Raw genomic sequence first — 14,599 nt, forward strand, 5'->3', positions numbered from 1 at the left:
CTGGAAACAACTGTGGGTACTGCTCACGCATATCGGACTCCGGCTCCCGAGTCCACTTCGATCCTCTGTGGTGTTGCCACTACACCTTAACCAGACGCACTTCCTTGTTCCTCAGGGTCTTCACTTTTCTATCCAAAATCGCGACAAGCCTCTCAATATAGTTCATGCGATCATTAACATGAATGTCCACTAGAGGAACCATTGTCGTCTCGTCGGCTACACACTTCCTCAGCTGAGATACATGGAAGGTGTTATGAATATGGCTCAACTCCTCAGGCAGCTCCAATCGGTATGCTACCTTGCCCACCCGGGCAATCACTCTGAAAGGTCCAATAAATCAGGGGCCCAACTTGCCCTGCTTCCTGAATCGAATCACCCCTTTCCATGAGGATACCTTTAGGAGGACAAAGTCGCCAACCTGAACTCTAGCTCGGAACGTCTCCGATCTGAATAACTCTTCTGTCGACCCTAGGCCATCAGCAATCTCTGTCTAACCTGCTGGATTTGCTCTATCGTCTTGAGCACTATCCCAGTGCTCCCCATCACTCTATGTCCGACCGGGACTATCCAGTGATATCCACAAACATAAGCCCCAGCTACCCTCCAATGTTTACTCCAAAACTGAATACAAGGTCGACTCCCGACCGAAAAAGTTGAACCTCCAAAGGCTACCCCTTGCACCTCAGGAAAAACGACTCCACATGTAACATCCCAAAATTCAAGACCAACAATTTTATTTTTAATTAAGTTATTATAAACCCAATTAGTATAGAAACATCCATAATAAAATTCCATGTCAAAACCAAAGTGTCAATAATCAAAACATGTTAACATAAAACAATATCAGAGTGTAATCCCAAAGATCCCATGTGCGGAAAACATAGTGTGATGTGCTGCGATCATGCCGACTCCTTTCCTTTGAAAACGAAGTACCTGAAACCAAAACTATAAACCGTAAGCACGAAGCTTAGTGAATTCCCTCATCATACCACACACCATACAATAACATGTTGTCAAGCATATCTGGGTGCCCGACCTACCCTGCTGAGCATACCGGGATGCTCAACCTACCCCTGTTGGGCATACCGGGGTGCCCAACCTACCCCTGTCAGACATACCGGGGTGTCCGACCTACCCTCCGTCAGGCATATCTGGGTGCCCGACCTACCCTCCGGTTTATCTCAACCGGTTCCGGGGACTATTTCACCCCCTACTACTACCACATAATAACATAACATAATCATATTTTCAGGCATACCGGGGTGCCCGACCTACCCCTTTGGTCCTTTCGACTGATACAGGGACTATTCCCCTACTACCACTATCACATAACATCATACCATACTAGCACATAAACATAACAGATAGTAGAATACCAGACAATTATCACAAAGACAATCATCTAACAAACAACTCCTACTAGTGGGCCGACATTGTGGCCTTAGACCCACTTCTACTGGAAGGTAACTCACCTCGCACTACTGAAGTCCACTGCAAGAAATCCTCACTGTTGCCCTAGCGACTTCTCAAGCTATCAATTCCAAAATATCATCCGGTTAGCAATTGGGTTCAATACCATGTTCCATAATCCATACGTGGGGTAAAATGACCATTTTACCCTTGGCCCAACAAGATACATAACTAAGACCCAAGTCCAAAACCAATCAAGCCAAAAACTCCAAAGTCCATAAAGGTCCACTAATGGTCCACTAATAGCCCAATTTTCCAAATTGGGCCCAAACCTATACATGGGCCTCACCCTAAGCCTAATAACTTATTTTCAATCCAAACATACATCCTTAGCTGGTCCAACAATCCACAACCCAAATAATAGCCTTGCGTACTCAGCTTGTACGCCCAACGTACACCACTTTGGGCCATTACGTGCAACATACTAGACGTACGCCCAGTATACTCCTCTGAATCCCATTCCTCCTCTGAATGGTTATGGTTCGGTTTTGACTAAACACCGAACCAAACCTCCCCATACACACCCCTAGTTTGTTGCTTACATACAATTAGATTAAAAAAATCAAAAATTATGAAAGTTTTAACGCATGAAGAAAAATATTTAATGTTGTAGTGAAAATATATTAGTTTTATCTTAGCCCAGAAAACCTTAAAATAAAACGTTCAAAAAATATAAGGATTTTAATATATATATATATATATATATATATATATATATATATATATATATATATATATATATATATATATATATATATATATATATATATATATATATATATATATATATATATATATAGGTTCAGGTTCATTTGAGACCATGCTAATTTTGTGAGACCGTAAGACTAAATCTAAAAATAATTTTAAAATGCAAAACCAAAGGAAAAATCCAAAAATTCTTTTTTTAATTGTTATTTTCGGAACTTTAATTACCTAAAAAAAATTACCGTTTTTTTTTTCAAAAATACGTGAAATATTCTAATAGAATATTACACTGTAAATATTCTCATGTGATTTTAGAATGTTAGAATATTCTACTAGATTTGTCAGATATGTAGAATATTCTAATATTCTACTAGAATATGTAAAAAAAATGTATTTTTTTTATTATTATTTTTATTTTTTTTTTGGAAAATATAAATTTCCAAAATAATATTTGAAAAAAAATTTCAAAAATTTTCAATTATTTTGCATTTTAAAAATGTTTTTTTTATTAACAAATGAATGGCTAGGATTGCGTTTCACGGTCTCATAAAATTAGGCCGTCTCACATGAACGTAACCCTATATATATATATATATATATATATATATATATATATATATATAGAGAGAGAGAGAGAGAGGTGGGTTCAATTGAGAAAATAAAAAAGGTTGAGAATGGGGAAATCATTCTCAGCCACTCATTTAATCTAAGCATAAAAAGACACGGTGGCAAACTTGTAAATATGATAATAACCTTCAATCTCAAATACGTAACTGTATAGAAATAGATAACAGTTCAAACTCATTTCTAATCGATCGTTCATCATCCAAATTTCTCCTCCAACCTTCAACAATCATCTAGATTTCTTCAATTAAACCATCATCAACATCATCCAGTGTTAATCAATCATCGATCTTCGTCAATAACATGTTTATTAACACGATTCAACAGTTAACAACAAAAATTCGTTTTTGGTTCTTTTAATCCAACCTTCAATTCTGCTTGAATACGATCAGATCTTCAACATCTACGATTAATTATACTCCCAGCGTCATTAGATCAACATCATCGATAATCAACAAAAAATCCACTTCATATCATTCATTCAACATCGATTATCAAATAAAACTTCAAAATTGAGGTTAGAAAAAGATCAAATCGTTTTTTTTTTTTGAAAAATTTCATATAATTCTCTATCAATCTACTATTTTGTAAGATTTAAATAGTCAAAGTATCATGTTTTTAACATTTTTAAAAAAGTTAAATTGTATGCACTCCAACTGTTTGATGAAATGCATAAACTAAATTACCACCTTATATTCATATATGAATATGTTTTCTCACCTGAATCGGTATATGATTATTAAAACAAAAAAACAAATATGCAAGTCTGTATGTTATTCATATGTGAATAACATATAAAAATTATATATATTTGTGAAAATACCTTGTAATATTCATATATGAATATATTGTGTAATATTCATAAGTGAATATATCATCTAATATTCACAAGTGAATAGACTATGTAATATTCACATGTGATATACCATGTAATACTATGTAATATTCAAATATTCAAATATTATCTAATATTCATAATTGAATATATCATCTAATATTCACAAGTGAATATACTATGTAATATTCACAAGTGAATGCATCGTCCAAGATTTAAATATGAATATACTATGTTTATTATATGCTATATTCATATATGAATGATAATTAAATTGTAAAAACAATTAATCATAGTTTTTATTAATAAGTGAATAACGAATATACTGTAGTAAAAATCTGATTCATTTTTATTCACTTATGAATAATGATAGCTGAAAATATAAAAAAAATAAATAAATTTTTTATTTTATCTTAAAACTATATCAATATAGATGTCTATTTGTAGAGAATAAAAAATCATGAATTTTGGTATATTTAAAATCATTTTTCGATAAAAATAGCTTCTTAAAAATTAAAAAAAAAACGAAAAAACTATGTTTTTGTATATATTAAGGTAATGCTTAGCATAGTTTAAGGAAACATGTTTTGTTGGAAAACACATGTCTATTCATTTCCCATTTACGCGGTACGACGGAGGCTTTTGCGGCAAAAATAAATGAGTGGCTGAGAATGATTCCCCCATTCTCAACCTTTTTTTTCTCAATTGAATCATCCTCTCTCTCTCTCTCTCTACATATATATATATATATATATATATATATATATATATATATATATATATATATATATATATATATATATATATATAACTAGCCGTTTACCCGCGCCAAGCGACGGGTGCGAATAGTTTTTCAGAAATTAGTTTCTAAAGGTGATTAGTTCTTTTGAATAAATAACCGGGTGTTTTACGTTGTTGACATTGTGGATATTTTCAAAACATGTAGGACAACTAATATGCGATAAAAGTAGGCGAATGTAGTATCGCTCCCCTTCAATGAGATTAGAAGAAACCAAACGACCTCACATTAATCCTTGTTTTCGAAGATTCTAATGACATGAGCTTGGATACCACGTAATTCTTTTGGAAAATCTTTGTATCTATATTGTCTCGCACTGATATTTTCTTTATTTTTCAAATAAAAAAACAATCAACATTGATCTCTTATCTTTCTCCCTATCAACAATGTTAGTTATCATATCATCATTTTGGGAGATGCACATGCAAAGCCATCAAAAAAGGGTGGATCTAAGAAAACGGGACACTAAAAATCCTCCATATTGCCTCGGGAGGCGAGACATATCGTGCATCCTGAAACCGTTTTATCTCATTAATGGCAACATATTGTTCATCTGGATCAATATTGATAACTTGTTTGTCAGCCCTTGTAAATATACTTAAACACATATTTCACAGATGTTTTCCTGGAGCAAACCTCAATATTTAAAAATAAGACACAATGTATTCCATATCTTTTTAGTTCACGGGTCAAATGGGAAAGTTGAAAGATTAAGTTAAAAAGTGAAAGTGCTACATTATAGAACTAAGAGTTTATTTTGGAAACATGTCGTATTCTAAAAAGTTGCATTTCGAAAACATCTTCTACATAACTCACAACACATCGGTTCCAAATAACTCACATTCTATCTACAGCTATCAATTATCAATAAGCGTCGAGCATCGATTGATGTGTAAGTTGTTGCGTCGAATTGTTTATTTTCGTACACATGTCATATTCTAGATATCACATAGCAAACACATCATTTTTTATTAAAAATAGTGAAATTTTCACAAAAAAAACACTATGTTTTCAACCTTTTATCCACAAACATGACGTGATGTCTAGGTTTTTAGAAGTTTGGACTTAAATTGTAATTTTTATTAAACTATAAGGATATTTTTGTAATTTAATATTTTATTTATTATAAAACATGTAAATTAAATTATATAAGAATTATACTTCAGTTACTTTCCTACATAATTTAATTATTAAAAAAAAACTTAAATTTGTTTTTGCCTTTTTAGTTTCGCCTTTTACATCAAACAAAAATGTTTGTAAAATATAGTTACTATACAAACTATTGAAAAAACGCTTGTAATGGAAACACTTAGAATGTTTTTTCAACATAAGATAAACTTTAAAATGTTATTTAACAAGAACACTTTTGAAAAGTCTTTATTTTAAATTTCAATTACAACATTAAGTACCAACATCAATACCGTGGAGGTAAAACTGGCATATACGTTTCTCATTTTTTTGAAACCAACACTTGGTATTACCCATGGTTTTGAAAACCGAACCGGAGACCGAACAAGCCGTCTTAGCGGTTTGATGGTTCAACTGGTTCAACCGGTCGAGTCTCCAAAACAAGAAAAACCGGACGATGTCATAATTACATTATTATTACTTTTAATTATATACAAATGATTTTTTTTTAATTCCAGATTTTTACTGGTTCGACCGAACTGATTTGAATGGTTTTTGCTGGTTAACATGATGAATGGTGTTTTGGCCTCTAATAACCGGATCCGGTACCGGTCCGTGGTTGAACCTGTCGGTCCAATCTGGTTTTCAAAACATGGATAATAACATGATAGCTAATAAAACTGTAGTTACATACAACAAACAGATATGCAAAAAAGAGTACCATAGTATCCAGGTTACCAACTTAAAGACCGAAAAACTAATCAACAATTAAAAAAACAAAAAAACCTCCATTATCAATGTTTACAAGAACAGAAAAAGACAATATACAACAAAAATAAGCTAAAGACTTGTAATACAATTTTTTTTTCTTAAGAAAATGAAAATAAGGAGAAACATATAGTGTAGAAAAAGCTAAAAAAAACATATAAAACTCATGCACTACATCTTTGAAGTTTAAGAAACAAAGCATGATCTAACTCTAACTATAGTCCCAAAATGCCAGCCGGTGAAAAGAAAAGCGTGCACCACTTGAAGTTGCTCCAAACCTAAGGGTAAAATCGGAATTTTTTAGAGTTGCGGTGTATAACAGCCCAGCTGCACTTCAGCCTTCTCCCACACACCTATATGTAAGAGATAGAGATAGTACTTCTTTCTGACCAAGTTAATTCTGAAATTAAACCCAGTTTTCCAAGACAACAATAACTTGATGCATGTCAATCTTCCACAAAATTAGCCGATAAAACATAGATATTTCCTGCAAACTAAAAGATGTTAACTGCAGCCAACTTCTAAAGCAGCCAACTCCACACTCATCACCATTAAACACATTAAGATAAAAAGAAACTTTAGTTGAATCCACCCATTCACCAAGTTAAAAGAAGATTTAAGAACTTTTAGTAGAAGCAAATCGCTTTTGAAGACAAAAAAGCAAAAATGAGAAAAATAGGCGTGTTCTTTACCTAGCTTTGGTTCTTTCCATTGTGTTTGCTATGCCATATAGGATTTTATGGAGCTATTATTGAGTTGCACACTCAAAGTCAAACATAATATTTGTATTATTCAATAAGTTTGAAAATATTAATACAAATATCAATCTCAGTTATTAACAGAGAAATAAATGTCAGATGCTAATTATTTCATTTATCCCAAATGACAAAAAATAAAGTTAATATATGTAGAATTTTTAACTTGAAAACTTACATTATCAACTTTTAATACTGATATAACTAACCCTCAGCAGATCAAAATGAAAACAGAATAAAATACACCCTATTTACATAATAGTATAAAAATGGTCCCTCTGTGTTCTGAATTAACAATGATTTAGTCCATTTTTTTCAATTTTGGTCCTTAATTAAGGTTTGACGGACCAAAATTTATATGAAACCTTGAATTCAATGTTAAAAATCATAAAGCATATGGACCATTTTGTAATTTACTCTTTGCATAATTCACCTGATTTTCAATGTTTCTTTTAAATAAAAATCAAATAGGGTGAATGTTACTTTGTTCGGGATATGCAAAGCCCTCGTTGATGATTTTTCCCTTGGCCCATACTCTGACTTGCCCTTGATTTTTCCCTGCATATTGGCGTCCTTGGATCTTTGCAATGGTGAGGAGTACCTACCACCTACTGCAATTCCACAAAATGCAATTTAGAAATAATCCAATAATTAGAGGTGGGGGAACAAACCTGTCATGAAATAGTATACTACCTTGATGATCATTGTTCTTGTCCTTGTTGACATAAATTTTTCGGTAAGTGATATGGTGAGTACCAAGGAGTTTTTCAAGGAAAAAGACATAAATACACACCTATACAACTTATGTGAACGAAAAAAGACAACATGTAAACAGAAACAAAGAGAAGAAAAAGGTAAATCAACTAACCCCCTTTTACGGACTTCATGTTTTTCCTCTGTAAAGTTGACCTAGGACCATCAGTAACACCCTATTTCATATTTCTTTACTTGAAACAACAATAACCTACTCACTGCTAACATATTGGTGTATTATTAGACCAGGTCGAAAATACAAAAAAAAAATTAATATGAACAAAGATGAAGCTTCGAAAATTATTAAATGATTTATATGCATTAAATTAATTTCAAAGAGTCGGACCTTTGTAGGTACCATCTTCGTGTTCCACCAGTTCCTTCATTTTTTTCTCAGATCAGAAAGAGGTCTCCAGTGGGATGTTTGATGCTGGTGGTTTATGGTTGTGTGGGTCTGATTACATAGGTCGAGTGAACAGAAAGGGGTAGGGGTTTACAGGGAACACACATATATCTGTCATATTAAACACATATTCGATTTTTTAGAAATCAAAATAGATCAGGAGAGTAGGTGAGAGGAGAAATCGTAATTCGCAACCTCAAACAATTGCGATTATGTTAAAGCTTGCCTGGTTCTTATTACGGATGAAATGAAGTCACCAGTGAGGGAAGCAGGAGAGGGCGGTGAGTGGATATAAAAGAAGCATCGATTATAAACCCTATAAAAAACATCATTCGTAGAGTTCTTACGGGCACATCTATCGCTTCAATTGGCCTTTGACCGATTCAATTGCGCGGCATCGAAGGAATACCGGTTCTTTGACCGATTCCAATTCAAATTCTAGTGTGGTTCAAATTTGATTTTTGTTGATGGTAGGCGGAGGAGGGCAGATGCGGAACCTTAACTGGGCCGGTGGGAGAAAATGAGGAGTCTGAGATAAGGAGGGGCATCTGGGTTTTCTGGAGGACGGAGGTTGAAGAGGGCATCTAGGTTTTCTGGATTTGAGAGAGGAAAGAAGGGGGAGCATGTTTGAGAGAGATGGCGATGGTGAGTAGTTGAAGGCAACATCGTGTTGACTGAAATGAGAGAGGAGTTGCAATATAGAGTGTACCTCTTGTTGACCGATTCCATCAGCTGAATGTGAGGAAAAACCCCATTTCATTTTGATTGATTTACATTTTGGAAGAGTTTGTTCAGCTTGAGACCCGCTTAGCATTGACCTTATCAGTTTGACCGGATTACTTATTATGTAATGCATAAAGTTGCTGTAAATGCTGCTTTAAGGGATGTACCTCTTAAAATTCGGCATTTTGGGCTAAATGCTTATATATATATATATATATATATATATATATATATATATATATATATATATATATATATATATATATATATATATATATATATATATATATATATATATTTCAAAAGTTATGTTAACTCATTCTAGTCAAAACGTATGATTTTTTTAAAATTTAAATCATCTATATTGGGTAAGATAAGGATGTAGGTTTGAATGTTTCAATATTAATTTTACATTTATACTTAATGCATTGTATTTTGTAATTTGTTGATAAATGTTTGTACATTCAGCTTAAAGGTTTGGACGTCTTAAATCTATTTTTAAAAATAGTAAGGTTTGTATAATAAGATAATATATATATATATATATATATATATATATATATATATATATATATATATATATATTTTTAGAATCACATTAAAATAAGTTGAGTTTTTATAACTAAATATTTATATTTGGTTTTTGAAAAATTAATTATTTATTTGTCATCTTCTCTTTGTTTTATTTTGTTCAGGGGAGCATTGTGGTGCAAGAGAAAAACTATGGCTGACGCGAGTAGACTGAAGAAGAGCTCTGCAAATTTCTTCATCGTCGTCTTTAATCTCTCTCTCTCTCTCCTTAGTTTTGCATATTATAAACACACATGCAAGTAACTACAGCTACATATGGTCAACATCTTACAAATTATATGACTATTTAGGTACTCTTGCTGTTGTATTATATGTTAAACATCGAAGATCGTTGCCAATTGGCTATGAAATAGACATTCAACGTTACTTAACTAGTTTTATATTGCATTATTTTATGACGTTTACAATATATTGCAGTCTCTGATCTTTGATATCACATATAAAATTAGGTTTGTTTGAAGCTGCTAACCAGTTAGCTTTTGGACCTTTTGCCGTCCGAATCGTATTATAATACTCATAGAATTCTGTAATTAGTAGTTTAATATTACTCCCCTCAGACATTTTGTCAAGTTACTGTATCTGATTTGTTGCTTATTAAAAGTGTTTGATCGATTCGTGAGGTTTTCACAGCGATAATAGTTTGTCGAAACTCGAAAAGGAGAATTCATTTCAGGTGATAGAAGCGATGAAAAGGAACAGAATTCGAGGACCTTGGGATTTCGAGCATGAACTTACCGGCGGTCGTCAGAAATTGATACTCGGATTGGACGGCGGGACTACCGACACGGTGTGTATATGCATGCCGATTACTCCTTTCACTCCGAATCATAATCCTCTTGAAGCTCCTCCGGTTTATGCTCGAGCTGTTGCCGGTTGTTCTAATCACAATAGTGTTGGAGGTACCCATTCTTCTCTTCATCTATCGCGACTTTTTCTTATCATCTATATGGATCATGGATGTGTATTAAACGACTGTTCTTCCTTTATGAAATAGCAAAATTTTGTTACAATTATCCAAATGCATAGCCTAGGGTTAAAAATTGAGTACTTCAGTTCATGAAGATTGTTTCTGAATCAAATCAATGCTACCTACAAGGCTACAAATTTAGTTGATATAGAATCTTCATACAAAAGTCAAAAGTGTAATGTTATGATTTAGGTATAGTGACATTAATGGTTATTTCATATGATTTACAGAAACTGCTGCAAGAGAGACACTAGAACAAGTTATGGCAGAAGCTCTTTTAAAATCAGGATCTACTAGATCTTCTGTTCGAGCTGTTTGCTTAGCTGTTTCTGGAGTTAATCATCCAACAGATCAGCAAAGAATTTTAGATTGGCTTAGGTTAGTTTTTTTTATATATTGTTAAGAAATTGTTAATAGTTTCCCTTGTTTATTTGCTCTACATTCTATAAAATGCAAGAACATTTTTGAGATGATGTGTTTTATTCGGATCTATTTAGCTTTTTTTGTTCCATTTTGACCCTTGTTTGTTGTATGTGTTTTTAAAAAATTCAGAGATATATTCCCGAGTGATGTTGAATTTTTTGTTGAGAATGATGCTGTGGCAGCTTTGGCTAGTGGAACAATGGGAAAACTTCATGGGTGTGTTCTAATTGCTGGAACTGGAACCATTGCTTATGGATATACTGAAGATGGGAGAGAAGCTCGGGCCTCTGGTGCGGGACCCATCTTAGGTGATTGGGGAAGGTATCACATACAAATTTTTACTACTTGAATGCAAGAAATAACAATTTATTTTTATTTATTTGTTTATTATAGCATCTTACTTTGAAAATTTTACCTAATTATAGCAATGTCATCCAAATACAAAGCGATTTTTATTGCTATAATTGGGTAGATTTTAGATTTATCAAAGTAATGTCATCCAAATACAAAGGTGTAATAGAAAAATGATGAAAGTAGGATATTATATATTTATATTATATTATACAAATAAATAAAAGTACATTGCTGTTTCTTGTATATGTGTAGTGGATATGGTATAGCTGCAAAGGCTTTGACAGCTGTAATAAGGGCTTATGATGGGCGTGGCCCACAAACACTGCTTACATGTAGCATGTTGCATGAGCTCCAACTTTCTTCTCCAGATGAACTCATTGGGTATTTCTTTCTTCAACTTTTCACTTTCTATATCTTTTTTTTTTTTTAATATTATATTTAGATTCAACTCACCATATTTGAATTTGAATTTGAATTTGAATGGCAGGTGGACTTATGCTGATCCATCGTGGGCCCGGATTGCAACTCTAGTCCCGGTTGTTGTATCGTGTGCAGAAGCAGGGGATGAAGTTGCAAATGACATATTGCTTCATGCTGTTCAAGAGTTGGCTTCTAGTGTTAAAGCTGTTGTTCATAGACTTGGGTTGTGTGGAAAAGGTTCATTTCAAAATCAAAAACACAAAAATCAAAAATCAAAAAAATATCAACCTACTTTTTAATATACATACTTAGTCATTATAATTTATAAACATTTGGTAGAAAAGTGTTTTGACTTTCTTGACTCCAGTAGTCAGTATCTTGGGTTAATAAAACGATGCTAAACCATTTGCAAAGTATATTATTAATGAAAAATCAACTAAATAAAACAATATGCTAAACCATTTTGTTCTTTAGAAAAGGTTTATTAAAGTTGTAATGACCCAATAAGTTCAAATTATACATCCGTCTTAAATATCAGGAAATGCAATAATTACATTTTTTGTCCCTATAGTTTTTAATTTAGGAAATCACTGAAATACACTTTGGCTCCCTGTAGTTTTGATGCATTAATTACATTTTTGGTCCCTGTAGTTTTCAATTTGTATTAATTACAGTTTTGGTCCATGTAGTTTTTAATTAAGGAAATGACTGAATTACAGTTTTAGTCCCTGTATTTTAATTACAGTGGTTTTTAATTTTCATTAATTACAGTTTTGATCCATGTAGTTTTTAATTAAGGAAATGACTGAGTTACAGTTTTAGTCCCTGTATTTTAGTTACAGTTTTGGTCCCAGAATTTAAATTACAGTTTTAGTCCCTGTAGTTTTTAATTTTCATTAATTACAGTTTTGGTCCATGTAGTTTTTAATTAAGGAAATGACCCAATTACAGTTTTAGTCGATGTATTTTAATTACAGTTTTGCTCCCCGTAGTTCTTAATTTTCATTAATTACAGTTTTGGTCCCTGTAGTTAATAAATTGTTTTAATAAATAGGTCATGTCTATGCTTTTTTTTTTTAATTATTTTGTGTATATATAGCTCAAATATATAAATTACACACGTAATCTTACTTGCCAATATTTTGTGTTGGTTTATTCAGATGACAAAAATACATTTTTAAAAGTTTTTGAAGGAACCAAACTTATTATATTATAAAAATAACAAGCACGAAATAATATTGATTTAAATTAATTGTTTTTCAGATGGAAAGGATACTTTTCCACTTGTAATGGTTGGTGGTATTCTTGAAGCAAATAGAAGGTGGGACATAGGAAAAGAAGTAATCAGTTGCATTGCCAATGACTTCCCCGGGACCCACCCAATTCGACCAAAGGTAACTATAATAATAAACTCAAGAAATAGCATCCTACTTTCATTGTATGTGTGGTTTTTGTTTTTTTTTAAATATTAAAATCATTTGTGTTATGATTCCTTAAGGTGGAGCCCGCTGTTGGAGCAGCATTGCTTGCGTGGAACTATTTAATAGAACAAGCACAGCTGGACCAATCAGATGGAGACTATGATTAAGTTTAAGCCATAGCTAGTGGAATTGCAGCCAGAAAGTTGATGTCTAATGATTATAAAGTTGTATAGTTTCAAGGGAATATAACAGATAAAGTGTAGAGAAACAAAAAAAAAAAGAACCATTTTTACTATTGCTATTAAATGATTGTTGTGAGATTTTGTATTGTCTTATGTTTACATAGTTTTAGTTACTGAAAAACTATGTTCGTAATATGTGTTACATCTCTAATACCCTTTTACGTATGGGTCAACAAGTCAATCAAGTAAGTCAAAATTGTTAGTCAAACTGTCGAGAAATAGGAGGGAAATTTTGTTTTACAGTTATTTGTCACTTGCTGCTCTATGTAAATGGGATTCATGATGAGGTCTTATGATTTATATGTCAATTCATAAACGGGTTAAGGCTAGAAATAGGGGTTGAAGTTCGCACCAATTATATTCATCAAGCCATGACATTAGCAACAATAGTGGAGGAAAGACGCAAAACGTTACACACAGGTACATTACTAGAAAAATAATTCCAATTTTTAAAAGAATTCATGATCATTTGGTGGGTGAAAAGTTGAGTCGAGGATCAATATTAATTCAGAAGCTGAACAGAAAAGGATTGGGAGAATAGTGAAGATTATCCGATAAAGAATTTGAAATTAAAAGGCAACAAGGCATAAAAAATCAATGTAGCTCTCTTTCGGAAAAAAATAATAAAAAAAAAAATCAATGTAGCAGTGATACAAGAAACAATCCAATAAACGGACGAAGACTTTGATGATAAAGATGCAGGAATATCAGTTGACCGGAAAGAAAATGAAATCAATGTAATCCTTAATTCTGTATTTGGATTCATAAGGGTAACCGTTGTTGTAGAACAAATAGACAAACAATCAATCGGGCAAATAATATTGAAAATGACATGTTGATTAGCTGCGGATAATAAATCCTGTTATTATTGTTATTATTATTATTATAGTTACCAAGTTGCGTCCGAAAATCAGGTCGATCATTTACGATCATGTCTGATTATAAGAAAGGGAGAAGGAAGTTTGTCCCATTGTCAGAAGAATTAAAATAACAGAACAATAAATTAAAACCAACATCGAGTTGTTGATCTTTGATTGGTAAAAGACTACACAAAAGAAGATCTTGTCCTTAAAGGTTTTTACGTCGTTCTAAGGTTGTAAGCTTCAATGTAAACACCCTGGATTTGATGGAGAATATTCTTCGTTCCAACAACTATAGAAGAAAAGATAAACACAAAGCGATTACTTGGAAAACGGAAGAACTCTAATTTTGTTGTTT

At 32.5% G+C, this 14,599-nt stretch overlaps 1 protein-coding gene across 1 annotated transcript; it reads left to right on the top strand.

Annotated features, from left to right (window-relative positions):
• The first annotated feature begins 9,653 nt into the window (after nucleotides 1–9,653).
• On the top strand, nucleotides 9,654–13,459 carry LOC145159279 (uncharacterized). Its single transcript, XM_079078218.1, has 8 exons — nucleotides 9,654–9,844; nucleotides 10,213–10,453; nucleotides 10,752–10,899; nucleotides 11,074–11,265; nucleotides 11,551–11,679; nucleotides 11,786–11,955; nucleotides 12,982–13,112; nucleotides 13,217–13,459. The coding sequence occupies exons 2-8, from the start codon at nucleotides 10,240–10,242 to the stop codon at nucleotides 13,304–13,306; spliced, it is 1,074 nt and encodes a 357-aa protein (XP_078934344.1). The 5' UTR covers nucleotides 9,654–9,844; nucleotides 10,213–10,239; the 3' UTR covers nucleotides 13,307–13,459.
• The last annotated feature ends 1,140 nt before the right edge of the window (nucleotides 13,460–14,599 follow it).

This window comes from Lactuca virosa, chromosome 2 (assembly GCF_052849685.1).
Source record: "Lactuca virosa cultivar CGN04683 chromosome 2, Lactuca_virosa_CGN04683_v6, whole genome shotgun sequence".
In the NCBI taxonomy this organism is placed as follows: domain Eukaryota; kingdom Viridiplantae; phylum Streptophyta; class Magnoliopsida; order Asterales; family Asteraceae; genus Lactuca; species Lactuca virosa.